This window comes from Cylas formicarius, unplaced genomic scaffold, assembly GCF_029955315.1.
Source record: "Cylas formicarius isolate icCylForm1 unplaced genomic scaffold, icCylForm1.1 PGA_scaffold_7__23_contigs__length_41026272, whole genome shotgun sequence".
Lineage (NCBI taxonomy): Eukaryota > Metazoa > Arthropoda > Insecta > Coleoptera > Brentidae > Cylas > Cylas formicarius.
The window spans coordinates 21,844,797-21,865,128 of record NW_026844352.1 but is presented as its reverse complement, the minus strand read 5'-3'; the positions used below and the strand labels follow the sequence as shown (position 1 = coordinate 21,865,128).

Genomic DNA, 20,332 nt, shown 5'->3' with positions numbered 1-20,332 from the left:
GTAGAGAAAAGAGAAGAATATATTGTATATAGTATTGTATTGTATAAAGTATAATTGAATAGATAGAATAGATAGCGGTTTATGATGACTAGTTTTTCCCTGAAAAGCAATAAATCAAAATTATGAAAAGAAATGCAAACTTGAAAAATATACACAAGGAAATGGTTGCGCACTTTTAAGGCCGCATTAAAATTAATGTTGCAATAGAAGTGTATCAAACAGTAGTTTTATCTATTTTTTTATTATATTTGGTATATGCTATGCTTCCGTTTAAAATTTGGCTGACTTTATTACTAACACTGTTCTAAACATATATATTTTATAAAATGACATTAATAAAATAAAATAAATAAAAGATAAATTTTATATAAAATGTATTACCATCCACATTTGAGTAATATTTAAGAAAAAAACCATTTTTCACACTTACTATAATCTGCAGGTGTGTAAGTAGAGGGACAAGGGCACCCAGCATTTGCCAGCAATGGGACTAGCTGCGTTGGAGATCCGTTGTAGACACAATAACCATTTGCGATCACATAAACCTTTAAAAACAAATATTTAATAAATTTTCGCATTTACCTATATATGTATTCAATATTTGCAATTTCTTTAAACCAAACATGAATCGGTTTTCACCTAACGTCATAAATATTTAAAAAAAAATTTGTTTAGTTAAAATAAATTCTAATAGAATTTGTAGGTATAGGCGTAGGTAATGCCTTATATCTCCGCCATCTTTTATGACGGATACCAACATGATTGAAAAGGGTTCAACACTGGCATTTTTTAAGATTATAGCCCACTATGACTTTTATGTAAACTACTAACATTATATTCATTTTTCAGAAAACGGGAAATAAAGAAAAAATTCTGTTAGGCCATTGCAAATGACTCAAAAAAGTGCTTTTATTCAAGAAATCTTGCTAGCGGTGGATTGGGAAGGCATTGAAATGCTGTTTTTACCATTAAATAATTCTTTAAAAACCGTAAAGCTTTCAACTCGATAAAGCTGTTCAGTATGTTTCGAATAAAACGAAATAAAATTTCCATTGAAAATATTTACTCATACATGTACTAGGGGTCCTCTCTACGACGTACGACGTTCAATAATCGACACGGCCGTTGACAGTTGGTTAATTCGACAGGTTTCAGTATATATGTAGTTTTTTTGGTGGCAGTATCTTTTAAAATATGCTGAGACCTCGTTAAATGTTCTGGCAAAACGAGTTGAGTGTGCAGAAATTGTTGTTTGGAAAGAAAAGAGCACAAAGTGCAGATTAGTGGGTGAAATTTTGAAGCATGCGCAAAAAGCCATTCCCTCCTCTAAGAAAATATCTTATTTTACCGTGGTAGGGCCACTATATTATTAGCTATATGTCTCTATTAAACAACAAAAATGAATGAACACTATACTATATACTATAATCATCCAAAATATTTACTGGAACCACCAAGGTTGTGTTCAACTTGAAAAGGGTAACACCAACTACATCAATATAGAGAGAGGAGTCTGCCAAGGCTGTCTTTTATATCCTTTGCTGTTTAGACTAGAAGGCGCAAGCATTAACGCCAAAATCGATAATAACATTAGACCGATAACATTACGGCCGAAGCGCAAGAACACCTACAAATATTGATGAACATACTGACCAAAGATAGTGTTAGATGGGATTTAGAGATGGTCATGTCAATACGCAGACAACTCTCAATTTCGAAATTCTTCAAAATGTTAAGAGCTGCATATATCTGGACAGAGAAATGAATAACCATCTAGACCACTCAAAAGAGATAAGAAGAAGAATTGAGATCGTAAGACCTGGATTCCTGAACATGTGTAACTTGTTATGCCACCTCAAGCTGTCTACACCAGTTCGACTGAGAATTCAAGCATGGACATTAAAACAAGAGGACATGAAAAAACTTAACCCACTAGAACTTTGGATGCGCAGTAGAATGCTTCGAATCAGCTGGATATCTAGGACAACCAATGAAGAAGTTGTAACGAGAGTGAAAATTCTCCAGCTGATCACATTAAAATTAGAAAAACTTCCTACCTTGGACACATAATGCGCCATGAACAGTATGAATAATTACAGCTAATCATAGAATGCAAAAATGAGGGTACGAGAAAACTAGGCAGAAAGAAGCAATCGTGTCTCAGAAACTTTAGAGACTGAACACACACCAATGGTAAGATCAAGCCTTCATTAGGGAAGACTTTGCCATATTTGTTGCCAACATCGTAAGAGAATAGGAGGAGGATATGTCTCTATCCATCGGTTGATGTATTTTTTAAATAAAACTCCGTTGTGTTTATACAATACTGAGATTACAACCACAACCTTTTGGACGATCGTTTTGATAACCTAGATAGTACCAATCAAATACTGAGCGAATAACATTTCCCTATCTAATATTCTATTACGCGTTCGTTGTTTAGGTCTGAATTATGGAAATGAAACATTTGGTATATTTTACAGATTCATTTGGCGCAATACTACAATGTGTGCTTTGTTTTTACGTCTATGACTAAACTATTTTGAGGGTGTGTGATAAATTATTACCTGATCGAAGTTTTGAAACAGCGAAGCAGGAGGTTGATGCACCGTGCAAATGACAGTCCGTCCCAATCTTGTAATTTTTTGCAAAAGCTCCATGCATTGTTTAATTGCTACGTTGTCAAGCCCTCTGAAAGGGGGCATACTGATTACAAATCGTGGTTTCTAAGCAACATATTATTTAGCTCTACATTGAAACCGAGTCCTAGAGAACAAGGTTTCGTCAAAAATATAATACTTACGTTGTTGGTTCATCTAAAAAGATAACCGGTGGATTATTAACCAACTCTAAGGCAACGACTAAACGTTTTCTTTGTCCCCCAGATAAATACTCGCTCTTTGTATCGTAGCATTTCTCTAATCCTAATAGTTTGATTACTTCGTCTACCTGCAACCGATAGTGTATCAAAAATGTTTTGAATTCCAAGCGGTTGCTCTAAATAATATTTTACAAACCACGTATTGCCTTTCAGTATCACCGATTTCGGACCCCAGCTTTAGTCTAGCGGCAAACATCATAGCCTCTCGGACGCTTAGACGTGGCTGAATTATATCTTCTTGCATTATGTACGAGGAAAGTTTGTTAAAAATTTTCATATCCCTAGGTCGATTGTTGATTTTAATCATTCCCTTTACACCGGCGGTTCTGTAAAGGAATTTTCATTGTTAATTGCAAATATTTCTAGAAGATCAATATAAAACAAATCGTCGAGAGAAAGACTGCAGAAATGACGGGCATAAACACCGTCTCGAATGACTGATTCCCATATTGATGACAGATAAAGACCTGACTCGCCGTTAAGATTGTTAAGTTGTTTATAGATTTCTATGGATTCTAGATTTTCGTTGGTAGAATAATTGATTATATGATTATTTGTCTTAGTCGTAAGACTCTTTGGTGTTCTTTGAGCTTAGTTGATATTTTTCGTCCGGTCTCTCCAATGTATTCTTTACTTTTTCCTCCTATCCAACGGAATTTTGTCTTTGACGGGTCGAAGATGTTGAGAGATTTTTGGACAAGTGGTAAATCTGATTTTGACTTTATACTTTTTTAGAACTTTTGATAAGAGGTGTTTTGAATGCAAGGAAGGGCCACAGTGGAAAGTATAGGATTGCTTTCGGCATCATTGCTATTGGAAGGTTGTGGTGGAGTGTTTTTTTTATGGAACGCTTAACGTTGAGTGACTCGGGCGGTTTTACGGCTCTGTAAACAGGAGAGTTGATAACCGATGATTTTTGGGCCGGATGGTGATGTGACCATGCATTAAGGTATCGGTCTGTGTGCGTAGGTTTTCTGTAAAGCACAATGAACCAATATTAGGTCTGATTTTCTATTGATAACAATATCTAAGAATGGAATTTTTGTAACTCAATGGTAAAACGTTTGTTACCGTGTATAGAGTTTAAATGTCTAAGAAAATGTACTAGGATTTCTTGACCATGAGGCCAAATAACAAAAGTATCATCGACGAGCGTTTCCATAATTTTGGTTTTATATGAAAGGTGTCGAGAGCTCTCTTCTCAAAGGCCTAAATATATTCGCGATGACTGTGGAGAACCCATAACTGTTCCTGACGTTTGTTCAAAAATTTGACCGTTATAAGAAAAATATGTTCCAGACAAGCATTTTTCAATTAAGGTGAGAAGGTTTGGTTCCAGATTTTCGGATTTTAACATATCTGAAATGATGTTGAGAGTTTCAAGAATAGGATTTTATTAAAGAGGGATTCTACGTCTAAACTAACTAGAATATCTTGTGTATCTAATGTAATGCTTTTTAATTGTTCAATGAAGTGAAAGGCATTAAGTACGAAACTATCAGTTTTCCCTCTAAGGGGTTTTATTAAGGAAGTTAGATAGTTTGCTAGAGAATATGTTGGAGAACCAATGGTGCTGACAATAGGTCGAAGGGGTAACCCTGGTTTATGGTTCTTTGCGAGTTCGTAGAGACGAGGAATTTTAAAGTAATGGGGAGGTAACAGGTTTTCTGATAGTTAATAATAATAACAGATTTAAGGTTGCGATCCATAGATGACAAAGGATCTTTTTTAAGTTGACAATATTATCCGTATGTAAGAATATCTTGAATCTTTTCCTGATATTAATTTGTGTTGACCACCGTAGAATTTCCTTTATCTCTTCCTTTTAGGATTACGATGTCTGAATTATATTTTAGAGATTTTAGGGCAATGCGTTCAGGTTTCGCAATATTAGATTTAGGAGGTTTTGATTTTTTAAGGATTTTTGCGATTTAAAATCGAATTTCGTTAGCTGTTTGAGATGGCAGGATAGACTCAACATTTCAAATGATTTCCTCTTTTGGGATAATACGTGGCGCAAGGACGAAGATGGAACCTGTTGAACGAACTATCTTTTACGTTTTCGAAAGCTGATGCGATTATACATTTATTATAGTGTTTGGTAGTTGAAAGGAGTTTTATGGTTTTCCTAGTATTGACGTTAGTTTTTCAAATTTCTGAATGTGATTTTGGATAGAAGATGAACGACGATTTAAAGCTTTTTCATGAGTTATATATGAAAGGGTATAGAACTCGGATGGGGACAAGATGGAAGCAATTTCAAGGTGTAGAGACAGAAAAGCCTTATTGATTTGGTCTATTTCTTTACGGGAATGATGAATTCTTTCTCGAAGTAAAGCAAAACTAGATTTTCAAAGAATTTTATAAGCGGATAAGGTTTTGACATGATGGGATATCAGTTGCACGCTTTCAGCATTCTAGTAAGGGGTGAATAAATTCCATAATTTGCACTATGGTAAGGTATGCGAAACATTGAGTTTAATTGTATGCTATATAAAAGAGCTGGACAATAATACCAACCATTCAAAACTTAAAGAGAAAAAATAAATCGGTCTTGAATTTTCAGGTTTCTACAGTATCAATATTGAATGCCACTGAAGCCAAAGATAAATACTTTCTGAACGGCTTCGATGTTATCTATATGGCAGGTATAATATGGAGACACAGATGCATACTCCAGTTTAGAGAGAACCAAAGAAATATAGTTGAGTTTAAAGCAATGTGTAGTAAGTTGGCCACTATTACGTACAACAAACCCAAGAACTCGCATGGACCTGTTTACGCAAAATGTGTCACAAAACTTAGTTTAGAATCCAAGAAAACACCCAAGTCTCGACTTCATCAATGCTATACACTATATACTAAGTATACTCCAGCGAAAGCTATTTGTTATTCACATATCTTTTCTTCTATGGGAAATAACAACAATAATATAAAGTAGATTAACAATACTAAGTGTTAAAGAAATAGTATTACTAAAAGTAAAATTGAAAGCCAAATGAGTTTAACCGAGAAAGACTGTTTTTTCTAAAAACAATATGAATAACCATTTAAACCCATTTATAACCGCCAAAAGAAGGTTCTGAGTTACGTGTTCCCCCTATCTAAATATTAAGGTAGTAAGAAAGAAGGAACACAATTTTTGGTTCTTTTCTTTTAAATACACGAAATTTTTTGAGATCCTAAGACTAGATTCCGCGCTATATATAATAGTTTTTGTTTTTTTTTTGTTTTTTGCTATACTGGGTGTTTCAAAACAAATACGAAAAAATTAAAATAGAGGTTAGGTTGTTATATAGACGTCAGGTCAAAAGGGAGATATACAAGTATGGCGGAATTTTTTTTTTTATTTTTTATCCTAAAAACAAAAATAGAAAAATTAAATATTACCGAAGTATTGCTATTTTAAAAATTCACTTTCTGCGTATTTTTTTATTTTTAATTAATAATCTAGTCGTGTGTAAACTAATATATATATGTAGTATATTTTTTAGGTCTTAAATATCCTGTTTTGGTGTAGTGTAGACTAATTTTTTAATTATCTCAATTGACGACACGCTTTCAGGCGTGACAGCAGCCCACTGTCTTTTTTATTTATTTTTTTTTATCTCATTATTTATTGCTTTAGAATATATGTTTTTGTTTGGATAAACATGCTAAAACATAAAATTAAAAAAAAAATGTAAAGAAATTATAGGACTATCAATTTTCATTTTTAAGATAAAAAATAAAAACATTCTTTTGCCGCCATACTTGTAGCGCAACCTCTCCCCAATGGTTGGCTCTCGACCAAATGTTTATATAACAAACTGCCCTGTAAAAGGACTAAATATTTTCGCAATAGTAATAACAACAAAGTGGAAACTCCTCATAGATCCGAATCGATGCTTAATTCGAGTTTATGAAAAAAATGCGAACTTAATAGACTAACAATTAATTACCTACCTAAATTGTATTCAGAAGTTATGCAACGCAAAATATATTTCTAAGAATTCATTAGTACAATATTTTTAATCTCTAACAGGAATCTTAATGGATCCGGGATTTTACGTATATTGTGAGTTATAATAAAGTCAAACGGTTAGCGTTTTTGTTAATTTTGTTACAAAACTTATTTGCTGCATGCACTCTAATAACGTATGATCAGCAAATGTTTGCGAATTCTTTAGGTTGCTATAGTTGAGGCGGTGTTTCCGCACTTTTATGTTATAAGTAGTAGAATGTCGGGTTAGTGCACAAAGTCTTCTTGTAATTTTTAATCAATTTAATTAATTATTTTTCTTTAATTGCTCTTAGTTTATTATTATTATTCCCTACGTCAAACAGTTTTACACACTTAGTAAAATAATTGTTTTTATATAAACATGTAAGAAAAATATTTTGTTTTTGTTTACTCCTGTTTAAATTTTTATGCTTTCCCAGAGTCCTAGTATTTAATATTTTTAATATTTTAGGTTAAGTTCCCTTCAGACTTTCACAAACATTCCGTGTATTAAGTTTGTTATTTGGTGCAAGTAACTGTAATGTCTACTTTGTGGTCTTTTCTATCCCTTCCTGCAAGCCTTATGAGCTTGGAGCAACAATTTTTAACATGTTAGGTAATTTAATTTAAATATGAGAGAATTTTTGTGTGATTATGGGAACACAATGTTATTGCATCGTAAAAACAAACAAAATATTGTTCCGTAAAGTCATCGAATACCTACATCAATTAGTTTATCTACGTGAAAGAATACACTTATCATTGCCGACTAATTATTATATAATTTGTATTAAGCACTGGAAAATTTTGAAAGCAAATTTGCTTAGCGTATTTGAGTGAGTTGCAAGTTTTAAATATAATTTCCACTGACATTTACTATTTTGCGATTTTCTTTGCATCCAAAATTATCCACAATATCCTGAAGTTTTAAGTACGTGGTCCATGTTTATCGTTAAATACAGAACAGTTACTAAAAATCTCGGTTTTAATTATACTTTCGCTTTAAATACTTTAATTATACAGTTTACTCACACGTATCCTGCTAAGATATTCAGTAATGTGCTTTTCCCCGCTCCAGAGGGACCCATTATGGCCGTCAATTCTCCCGAACAGAATTTTCCATTGATGGACTTAAGTAGATTTCTCCATCCTGCAAAAATTACAACGTATTTAGTCACTAATTTAATTAAAAGCAAGAAGCCGGGGAAGTACATACATAACGCAGAAGAAAATAAGTAGATAAGGGTGTAATAAACACGAAAGCTTTATAAGGTCCAAACAAATTCACTAGAAGTGACTTTGTGTTTAGCAAAACTGCTTATATGCGACGCAAAAACGGCATATTTGAAACATTGCCCAAGGATCGATTTTAGTTGATTGAATTTCGTCTAGAATTTTTATGTTTCATAAAATTTTAAGCCTTTTTTCGTTTCTTCATGAATCGTCACATTTAATAATTTTTAATAATTCAATGTGGTTCAAAATGATCACTTCAAATGAAATTGCTGATCAATTTCAATAAAAATGTATACAGTTTTTTTTAATAATTAGCGCCATGTGCCTCAATACTCAAATGAAATCAATGAGTCTAAACCTATATTTTTTGGTTTAGTTAAAGATCAATCAATTTGAAACTAAACTTTTAGATCAAATGCTACTTAAAATAGTAACTCAAAATTAATCTTAGCAGAATATGGCTGTTTGGAGCGCATTATTTTCTGTATTTATGAAGATCCAGCGAAGAATCGAAAAATGAAAGCAAAAATTTTACGTATCAAGCAATTCTCACAAAAAAAAAATAAGAAAAAGAAAAAAGGAAAAAAAAATGAGAAAAGTGAGCCCTTTTAGGTCATTTGTTTTTGTTATTTTTTTCTTCTTTATAATAATATTTCAAATAACTACAATTTGGTGGGTTAATAGGCAAAATTTTTTTAGTCACCCGTTTCTAGAATTTTCTTCGTACATAACAAAGAATTTTTAAACATTAGGTATTGTCCTTCACCATCAATATCATGTGTCACCCTGTAAAATGGTTAGCAACCTACTCATTAGTTGTTACTGCATACATTAAACAAGGTTAAGGAATGTCTTTTGCAATAATCTGTTTACTTCCGATAGCGGTAGACAAAAACCATGCCAGGCATCGACTTTCTCCGAGTAACAGTTGTTATGTAACTGCATTTTTTATATTTTCCATTATTTTGTTGTGAACGCTTAGGTATATTATTAGCAGGAAATAAAAATAACAAATAAAAAAATAATGAATAAAATTCAACACAATACCACAGGTATCCTCAGGGTATCTTATAAAGGTAATGGTAGAAACATTATGAAAATCTAAAAGAAGGTACATTTTTTCATATGCTGTCTAATCTCTCGCTTTTTGGCTCATTTGCATTTATAAAATTCAAGTTATCTTTTTCGATTAAAAAAAAATTAAAAGAAAAGAAAACGTACGGGAAGTAATAAAAAACAATATTTAACAATAAGAATTTTGGTAATAGTAATAAAAAAAACTTGAACTCAAGTGTTGGAATTTTCCATCATCTACCTCAATATCTACATCTGCCAATTTTTTGTAATTATACGTTTGGGCTCAATCATAATATTTTGGTGTCTAATATCTCCCGACGAAGACTAGGCTCCTATAGTTTCGTTCACTAATTTGGGGACACCCTGATATCCGCAATAATGAGTGAAACTAACCAAAACTAACTAATTTATATGCCGTGGGTGACTAACGTTACAAAATGTTTGAAGTAGTTTATTGAGAACTGATTGTGCGACTTTAATTCTACATTTCTAGTCACCTCCATCTGCAATATATAGATATTAGATATCAATCCTTTAATAAATTATCATATTCGTCTCATCTGCGAAACTGAAATTTCCGCAATAAGGATTTTTTTTACATATCGTTAATTTTATTTGATAATTATTTCGAACTGGAAAATTATTCAGATGTTCACAGTTCAGTTCTTTGGACGTTGAAACCGGGAAGTAATAGTAATGATTAACAGCTATCGAAAAAAATCAAAGATGGAAACCTTTTACGTCTTTTACGTCAATAGTAAGCGAAACCAGTAATTTTCGCTTCTGAATTGCATCGGACTATTTGATACAAAATTTATTTATTTATAAATTTGACATGACTCGAATGCAATAATAAAAAGTGGGGGTGTCAGAATAGATATACGGGGTAGGGTCAAAAAGTAATCTAACCCTAATTTATTTTTTAATTGAAAATTGATTGAGCAAAATATGTACGTTCGTTTTATCTAATGTAGTTTATTTTTTTTTATGCCCAGTACCTAAGAATTTTATTTATATTTGAGGCGAAACATATGTAGTAGAAGATTAAAAACAAGTTTTTATCTCAATTTGAAGAATTATCTACATTATTATACCATTTAAAAAAAATATATCAGTTTTAAAGATATTTAGTTTTAATCCTGGGTTTAAATAACTATATCAAGTGTATATTTTTGAAAATTTCATTCCAAACTAATCAAAACTGAACAGACATCCAGACAGATTCCAGTTGTGTCTTGTACACATCCTATTTTGCATAAAATTCCATAGAAACAAAACAAAATCGAGAGATTCGGAGTAGGTGCAGCCACAAAAATTTTCCAAGGAATCAAAGCTTAAGAAGTTGGCCCATTTTTGGTATTTAGCTTTGTGTTTTAAATTAAATCAGCCATGTCTAGTGAATTATTGAAAAGTCTAAATCTTAAGGTTGTTTTTTTTTAATAACTATACCTACGTGAACTTCATATGTTTGAAAAGTCCACATTATGCAATACCCATTACGCCCAATGTACAGCGTGTTTTATTTAAAAAATGAACTGGGGTCCAATATATTTTAATTCACTTCGTATACCTATTCCAATAACGGCACTAAATTCTTAGCAAACCTACGATTATTAGCTTTTCGATAAATTAATAAATTGCGTTTGTGTGTACTTTATACACAGAAAGTTACAGCGCCCTCTGCATACATGCACTAAATTTTTAATTATTATACTTTGATTAGTAAGCTGTTTTTATTTTTATAAGCAAAAACCTAAGTAGAAAAACATTTTCGTGTGGGTTAATAACAAAAATATTAGGAATTAGTGAAGTCCGGACCTGCCGCACGTATAGTAGTTCGTTTGAAAGTAGCTCAAATGTACGAGGTAATAAGCGAATTGACGGTTGCTGACGTAAAGCGAGACGTAACACGCAACGTTGTCGGTAGTAATTATTTTGGAATGAAGGTTGCCCATAATTTTAGGGTAATTAATTTGATTCCACTGTTAATTTTAGGTTGTAAACTTTATGGGAAGCGAAACTATAATTAATATCAATGGACTGATTGTATTTATCGTTATCGTTCACAAAAGGTTTGCATTAAATTTATTCTAACACAGAATAAGCAGCACAATGCGGAGCAACTGGCAACATGTCAATGGCATATCCTAGAAAATAATAAAAACGCCTTAAAACTTCGTGTTTATCGAATTTTTGTGAGGAATAATGTTAATTGTAAACAAATTTTGCAAAATTCGTGGCGTAGAGAATCGTTTAATAGAGTATTTGAACCATATTGAAGCAAGGACTTGCTCCCACACGAATGTTTTCTATGAAAGTGGATGCGGAGGTTCCAAATAAGTTCTCAGTGCAGTGCCACGGCTCTGTAGAGGAAGTCATAACCTCTCTTATCATTTTTACAAATTGACCCAAAAATTAATGGAAACGGGTCGTTTTCGGCCCGAAAAGCCGGGTAACAAACACAATCAAACTGGAACTCATGGAATTAGAAAATATTGTGGCCAACACTGTTTACCTAAAAGCGAGGGAGGGTGGTTCAGATACCAACAAAGGTAAAAGCAAAAAGTGGAGGAAGATTTTGCAGTTTCCTCACATATCTCAGTGCATCGATCTAGTAAATCAAATAGATATTCGGTATGATTATGTCATTGAACAACAACCAATTGGTAAACTGTTGTTCGCGCAGTGGTGCGAGGTTAAGGGACCCCAATGTCACCAGCGTTTACGTTTCTTAGATGCTGTTAAACGATATGAACTAGAGACAGATGACCAACAAGAAGAGTTGGTCAGTGTTCTCAAAAAAGAATTTTTGGTTAGTGCCGAAGGTCCAGAGGGTATAATGTTAGGGTAAGCACCAACATAGTTACAACAAATTCAGTGCTGCTGTAGTTAGAATCTGCACCATTGTGCTACAATTATTTTACTCTTAGTTGCTTTGTTATAGATATACTCATTTCCAATTATTTGTATTCTTGTTTTCTAGAATTAATATCCCTGACTTGGCCATTGGAGACAGGCTTGCTAACAATCAAGACAAGGACTTGCTAACGCAGTATGTTCAGGCTGTCAGGAATTATTTAGCGGGCGACCCTTTTCTGGAATTTACGAAATCGATGTATTTTCATCGTTACTTGCAATGGAAATGGCTAGAATCTCAACCAGTTACCTACAAGACTTTTCGAATGTATCGTGTTTTAGGCAAAGGTGGGTTTGGTGAAGTGTGTGCCTGTCAAGTTAGAGCAACAGGTAAGATGTATGCCTGCAAAAAATTGGAAAAAAAACGCATTAAGAAGAGAAAGGGTGAAGCAATGGTATTGATTGAAAAACAAATTTTGCAAAAAATCAACTCACGCTTTGTTGTAAACTTATCTTATGCTTACGAAACCAAAGATGTATTGTGCCTAGTACTTACTATAATGAATGGAGGTGATTTAAAGTTCCACATTTACAATATGGGTAGCGAACCGGGTTTGGATATTACCAGAGCAAGATTTTACTCAGCTGAAGTGATATGTGGTCTTGAACACTTACATCAACAGGGTATTGTTTATAGGGATTGTAAACCAGAAAATATATTACTAGATGATGAAGGTCATGTTCGGATCTCAGATTTAGGTTTAGCAGTAGAAATTCCGGAAGGTGAATCAGTTAGAGGTAGAGTTGGTACAGTAGGATATATGGCGCCGGAGGTTATAGATAATGAAAGATATACATTCAGTCCTGATTGGTTTAGTTTTGGTTGTTTGTTGTATGAAATGATCGAAGGTCAAGCACCATTCAGGGCTAGAAAAGAAAAGGTTAAACGGGAAGAAGTAGATCGTAGGGTAAAAACTGTACAGGAGAAGTATTCAAATAAGTTTAGTGAAGACAGCAAGACTTTGTGCCAACAGCTGCTAGCAAAAAATCCGTCTCAACGACTGGGAGGAAAAGCTGGAAGAAATGGTGCCGCTCAGGTTAAGCAACATCCATTTTTTCAGACTATAAATTGGAGACGATTAGAAGCGGGCCTGATAGATCCACCATTTGTTCCTGATCCTCATGCTGTCTATGCAAAAGATGTCTTAGATATTGAACAATTTTCAACAGTTAAAGGTGTAGATATAGACGAGAGTGATACCACTTTTTACAGCAAATTCAATACGGGATGTGTGTCGATACCCTGGCAGACAGAAATGATAGAGACTGATTGTTTTAGGCAATTGAATGTGTTTGGGATTAATAACACTAGATCGCCAGATTTGATATTACAGCCAGCGGCCGCAATAGATAATAAAGGTTGTTTTCCATTCCGACGGAAGAAAAAACAACTTCCGAGGTCCCAACCAGTACCTATTAATCCTAATTTATTGTCTCAGGTGATTGATAGCTGATATAACTCTGTTAATTGTGTCATTGTAGTTATATAAGATTTTAAATTATCATTTTTGTCGTGTTAGCACTTTTCAACCTATCTTTGTATATATATAAAAATAAGCTTACAGCATATTTCACTAATTATGTTATTTTTATACAATTGTTGCATCTGTTAACATTGATACTCAAAGTCTCAGACTTTTTACCCTGACATGGCACAATGGTAAAGCTAACTTATGATCAATATAACCCTTCCATTTATTACTAGCACCTTGGGGATTTACAAAAAGATTGTTATTATCAAATGAGAAATTTTAGCATATAAATTACTGGCAGACAACAACATATTTTATGTTATTTGATAAACAAAGCCACAAATGGTGAATGGGAGAATATTTTATCTCAAGAATGGAGGCGAAGAGAAAATTTGCAAAGCCTTCATTGAAACAATTAGGTTTGTGTGAATGTTTCTCTACTTGGGATATATTCCCAATTTTGTAATAAATGGCTACAAAATTTCTTGGTGAAAACAATTCCAAATTGCATGTGGGCAGTTAAATTAATTATTTTAAAAAAATCGGTAATAACCATTTAATATATCTGTTTTTAACAATCTTTTGTGATAAACGTAGTGACTTGGTACTGTCAATTGATTAGTGCCTAACTTGCAAGATTCACCAATAGTATGTGAAAAACAATGATGTAAATTTTTTAGCGAAATTTTTAATGTCTGCATGAAGATAATATTGCATGTTTACCATTTTATCTAATATAGCTACTTGTATCCTAATATTTTTGTTACTTAAGTGATTTGTTTGCTGAATCTCAGAAGGAAAAATAATGTTGTCACTAGTCTTCCGTTCAAATTATACTTGCTGAAAATTAAAAGCAGTTTTTTTATTATTATTCTTACTAAACACTACACAAATTACATTTTTCGTCTTTAGTAAAAAAATGTTGTTCTACAGGTACTTATTTTCAGTTGTTTGTTTTGTGTTTATTTTGATTATTCAAGTATAAATGTACTCAATAAATCCTGTATTTATAGTTATCAGATATGTAATTCTTAAAGACATAGAAGTGCTTCTCAAACATATTGTTATTGTCCACCAAATTGATTTATTTGAAATCTTCAATCATATCATGAACAGTATACTGAGCTAAAAGGAGGATGTGAGGATACAAAGCAGAAGAATTAATTAAAGAAAAAATAGAAAATGTTCGACATTCGATATACAGGGTGTCCCAGCTTATGGGTTCTAACATCTAACTGCTCATGCTCTACATTTATCATTAAAATATTTAAAACAAAAGTACCTAATTTATTAATATTAAATTCATTTTACTGATGTTTTATTGGAACGCTATACTTTGAAAGTTTACTTTTATAAGTCGCATTAGATTGAAACTTTTGAAGTTTGATGTTAAAGCTGGTACATGATTATATTAATTGGATTGCTACTACTAAAGTAATATATTTATATCAGTAGCGCCAAACCTATGTACAAAGTGTAATGTTTAACGTTTTCAGTTCTAATACACAATGGCGATCGATTTTGTGGGGCTTTTATTTCTAAATTTTTGGAGACGTACTTATATCAATAACTAGCCCAATCTATTCATGGCAACTTAAATTCGTTTATGCCGGTGTGGATGTTCCGTCATTTGCTTAGACAAATTTAAATAGTACAGTTATCCATCTGTAGATGGCAGAGTCACTAAACTTTCCACATACAATTGTTGATCCAAAATGTATACTCATCCAACGGATTAACTCCATCTTCTTGCCTGCTAGAGGGTATTCTTGTTTATCGTTTGAAATTTTCTCTTATTTACATTTTTTTTCTGCTACAATGACAATGTCAGTCGCACATAATAACAAATAGTCAGTTATATTGCCTTTTATTAACTGCACACTAATCGATCAAAAATATGAATAATTAGTAGTCAGATGGCGATTCAGACATGTACAGTATATGATTTGCATGGCGGAACATCTATCCTATATTCAATATGAAAGGCTATATATAGGAAGCGTTGCTGTAAAAAAAGAGACTGACGCACAAAATACCTGTATATGTTCTGAATTAAATCACCATTTGGTGATGTTTTTATCAGAACGTATTTTAAGTTGATAGTGGCGTTTAAAGTAAATGCCAAGTATTTACTGGGTTTGCCGTTGCATTTTTAGTTATGTTCCTTCCGCGCTTGTCTAACATTGTATCTCACAAACAACATGTATACATTTTACATCCTGTAGATATTTTTGTTTTTAGCAAGAATAGTAGAAATTAATATTGATGTATTTATTGTGATAGTATAATGTATCCTATTTACTATTTTCATACAATTCTATTTTTCTTATTTTGCTTTATTTATTAGAATAAATAAATAATAAAAACTTATTTCGATAACTTTTTTTTTGTTCTTGGAAAACGTAGTAACCTATTTGTAGTTTAAGCGATTTACAACATTTTTCAGGTTCAATACCTGCCGAATATGTGGATTATTTTGGTACAGAAAACATGTAAATAGACATATAGTTATCGGTACAGAGTAAACAATGTTTATATAAAATAAAATCTCAGACGCTTAACATTTGCATATTTTTTAGTATTTGACTTAAATTGTCTACTGTTTCGAATATATTTGGCGAATTTTGCAAATGTAAAATATGATGATTGTACGTTGACTGAATAGTTTGTTTACTAACACCAAAGTCAGCTATTTCTTTCTATTTGAACTATTGGAATTGGAACAGAGCGAAATGTGGCAAAATGTCGATTTTTTAAATGTTTTATTAGATTATAGTGTGACAAATGAAATTTGAGCTCAAAGCAGAAAATAGTACTTATAGATACATCTTGCGTAGAAAAACAAGAGCATTATTATGTTGCATTTGTATATTTTTTTAAAAGCTAAAGTAGGTAAAAAAGACAGCCAATTATATCTTAAAAATAAACTACTTAACCTCATGCACTTTTCGAGTATCGCAAGCAGTATAGGGTTAGTCCAAAAACTATCCACAATAACCAAAATAAATCAACATGTACAAGGGGGGGGGATGTTATCATTTATTTGCGGTTCCAATAATATCTTGGACGAGTTTACTGTTGGCTGTAGATGACAAATTTTTCTCGTCCTATTAGCCCGGATACGCTAACATATGCGCGATAATATTGTACGTCGTTATTTGTGAAATTTATAAAACTGATTAATTTTGTTTATAAAATTGTTCAATTAAAACGTATCAAATAAGATTTTCTGTGTTTTTATCAACCCATTTAGTCAACATAGAACCCCATCCTGTTAGGAGCTTTTAAACGCGTGAAAAGAGCAGTTGCGGTACCATATAGATATAGTTGATGTACACCGTGTGCCAAATAAAAAGAGCCACTATCCAATCTGGAAACACATAGGAGATACGAAAAAAAAAAAAGTTTCTTGGACTCTCCTAAAAATTTAAAATATTATAATTTTGATGATACAGGATGCCCCAAAAGTGTCCCCTCCGACATCAACTTTGTTAATTTAAATGGAATACCTTATATATTTCGACATTTTTGAAATACTTGGTTAAAATAAAGGTCACTTTCTTAAGAAATTCCTATCGAATTTTGCAAAGTTTAGGCAGAAATTGAGGATATTTTTTTTTCATATTTTGTTTGCACCATATAAAATTGTGTTGTGAAGCTACTCATTCAGGCATTGCAACGAAAATTTAACCACAGACTAAGGAGATGACGCGCTACTCAATCAGTTTGACAGATGCGCGTCAGCTTATACAAGATGTCCCAAATAGGTGGTGCCGTTTTGGAGAATTTAATTAACAAAATCTCAGGATTTTCAAATGGAACACCCTATATTTTTATTCAGTTATCAATTTTAGGACAAAAAACAAGATAAGTTTGTAATTTATCTTATATTTAAATTTTACTTACTTTTTGAGATATTCGAGATTTAAGATAACACCCCTATAAATTCTTTATTCTTAATAAATTTAAAGCTGCCCACTTTAGCTCACTTGTTGGCAATATTAGGTATTTTTTAAATAGCAAAGACGCGATACTATTTATTTTAAAGATGTAATACTGCAGACAGATGAATAAAACCTATTTCTAACAATACAGGGTGTCCATTAATACGTGGAGATTTTGAGAAAATCGATTCTATACTACGTACTTTAACAGATTTAATAAAACTTCAGAATTCATAATTAAAGAAACAATCTAGCTAAATAATTAAAGTTTATAGGTTAACCAAAACCAACAAGAATTTGTACAGGTGCTATCTTAAACCTCGAATATCTCAAACAGTAAGTAAAATTTAAATATTAGATAAATTACAAACTTACCTTGTTTTTTGTCCTAGAATGATATCTGAATAAAAATGTAGGGTGTTCCATTTGAAAATCTTGAGATTTTGTTAATTAAATTCGCCAAGACGGCTCCACCTATCTGAGACATCCTGTATAAGCTGAGGCGCATCTGTCAAAGTGATTGAGTAGTGCATCATCTCCTTAGTGTGTGGTTAAATTTTCGTTGCAAAATTCGAATAGGAATTTCTTAAGAAAGTGGCCTTTATTTTAACCAAGGATTCCAAAAATGTCGATATATACAGAGTGTTCCTTTTAAATTAACAATGTTTATGTCGGAGGGGACACATTTGGAAGATCCTATATTAACAAAATTATAATATGTGTCTCTGAAGATGTACTACCTTCTGTAGATAACCTCTCACACTTGAACATTTTGATTTAATCTATTTACGAGAAACTGTTGACTCTAGACAAAACAAAGGATCCGGTCCCGATGGCCTCCCACCATATCTTATTAAGCAATGCAGCTTCATACTTTCCAGACCACTTTATATAATCTTTAACCATTCTTTAAAAGCGGGAACTTTTCCAAATTACTGGAAATCAAGCTTCATTACCCCTATCCTAAAATCCGGCGATAACTCGCAAGTCAACAATTATAGGCCCATCAGTATCCTGAGTTCCTAAAGTGTTCGAAAGTTTAGTTTGCGACAATTTGCATTGCTCCCCCATCGCTCCACTGAGCTAAAATTGCTCACATTCTCAGATTTTCTGTTGGAATCATTGGAGGGGGGGTCACAGGTTCATGCCATTTACACAGACTTTTAAAAGGCTTTTGATCTAGTAAATCACCAAATCTTAATAAAAAAATTGCGAAACATTGGAATCCAGGGAAAAAAAGAGTGCAGATTGTGCGCGTCCAGAGCTTCAAATCCGTCGAAATTAGAGTGCTTTCTGGTATTCCTCAAGGATGTGTCTATTGCCTCATGTTTTCATCACGCATGTATCCTATTATTTGCTGACGACTTAAAATTCTATATGAGAGTCCACAATGCTGATGACTGTATAAAACTCCAGTCCGATTTAGATCACCTATCGCTATGGAGCGATTTGAATGGAATGGAACTAATTATTAATAAATGCCAACAAATGAACTTTTACCGGAGCAGAAACCCCATACATTTTGCAGGCCTCCGTAATAAGGGATCTTGGAGTGTTACTCGATATTGAGTTCACTTACACACACCATGTTTCGTTTATTGTGTCTAAATTGCTTCAGATTTTGGGGTTTATTAAATGGACTTCCAGAGTTTTCCGTCTCTCAGATTACTGTTCTGCTCCTTCGTGCGTCCACACCTGGATTATTGTTCCTGTGTGTGATCACCTTCGTATAACATCCACATGTAAAGAGTGCAGCATAGGTTCCTGCGGTATATAGCATTTAAGGAGTACCAAGGACTTGAGGACGTTGATTACTCTGAATTGGAAAACTCTCTCCAACGTACAACTCTTTAGATTCGTCGTATGCAGAGGGACCTCACTCTTTTTTATAATCTACTGCATTCAAATTCCCATGGATCTGAGCTGTTATGTAAGATGGGGCTAAACCAGTCCTTCCAGGTGGAGTTCCGTCGTACTAACTATGGGCAGAGTTCTTTTCTTACTACGTCAGCTGCACTAGCGAATCGCTTTTCTGACCAACTTGACTGCTTCCAGAGTGCAAGAATATTTAAGAAAGAACTTAAAGGCTGTCGGTAAAACTATCCCGCTTTTCTTCGCAATGGTATTGTGTTGGTGCCTCGCTACTGTTACAACTGTCGTGTCGACTAACTATACCAATATTTAATATTTTGGAAAACCAATGTTTGTCATATTAGAGTAAGGTCTTCATCTATCTATTTCATTCTGTTTTAATGTTGTTTTATTTTATTTTGTTGTTTACTATTTTGTTTATGTGAATCATATGTTATATTGGCCCGTTGATAAATAAATAAATAAATATTTTAAATCTTCGGGAGAGTCCAAGAAACTTTTGTAAAAAGCTTTTTTCGTATCTCCTATGGGATTCCAGATTGTATAGTGGGTCATTTTATTTAGCACAGGGTGTACGTATAGAGCCACGATGAAAAAAATATTAAGAACTGTCATTTCAAATCACGCTTATAGTCATTAAGAACTAGCGGCTTTTGACAACCAACATGGCCGCTGACGGTTAGTTAATTCCACAGTTTTCAGTTTGAATGCGGCAGTATTTTGTCAAAACATGTTAAAATTGCGTTCTTAAAATATCTACCTTGTCTAACCTGCATCCATTATAAAATAAATGTAGTAATGTAGAAACTTTGCATTCGTTATTTTAGCCCGAGCAAACAATTGAAATTAAATTAAGGAAAAAACTGTAGGCAATAAGGTCAAAGTGGCACAGTTGAGAATGATTTATCAGGTCTAATTAATAACGCCTTAACTAACATTAAACCCAATAAAA

General features: G+C 32.9%; 2 protein-coding genes across 3 annotated transcripts in view; one reads left to right on the top strand and one right to left on the bottom strand.

Annotated features, from left to right (window-relative positions):
* LOC132705751 (ATP-binding cassette subfamily G member 4-like) overlaps positions 1-20,332 on the bottom strand; it is a 47,886-nt gene that overhangs the window by 12,580 nt on the left and 14,974 nt on the right. For both annotated transcript variants that reach the window (XM_060676618.1, XM_060676617.1), the window contains exons 2-6: positions 7,896-8,013; positions 3,018-3,207; positions 2,804-2,949; positions 2,568-2,691; positions 431-545 (exon numbers count right to left, since the gene is read on the bottom strand). In XM_060676618.1, coding sequence (XP_060532601.1) covers positions 431-545; positions 2,568-2,691; positions 2,804-2,949; positions 3,018-3,207; positions 7,896-7,951 — 631 coding nt within the window. In that variant the 5' untranslated portion in view covers positions 7,952-8,013. The remainder of the gene's footprint in view (positions 1-430; positions 546-2,567; positions 2,692-2,803; positions 2,950-3,017; positions 3,208-7,895; positions 8,014-20,332) is intronic.
* On the top strand, positions 11,119-16,737 carry LOC132705230 (G protein-coupled receptor kinase 2). Its single transcript, XM_060675702.1, has 2 exons — positions 11,119-12,023; positions 12,160-16,737. Exons 1-2 carry the CDS (start codon positions 11,656-11,658, stop codon positions 13,544-13,546), a joined length of 1,755 nt encoding a protein of 584 aa, XP_060531685.1. The 5' UTR covers positions 11,119-11,655; the 3' UTR covers positions 13,547-16,737.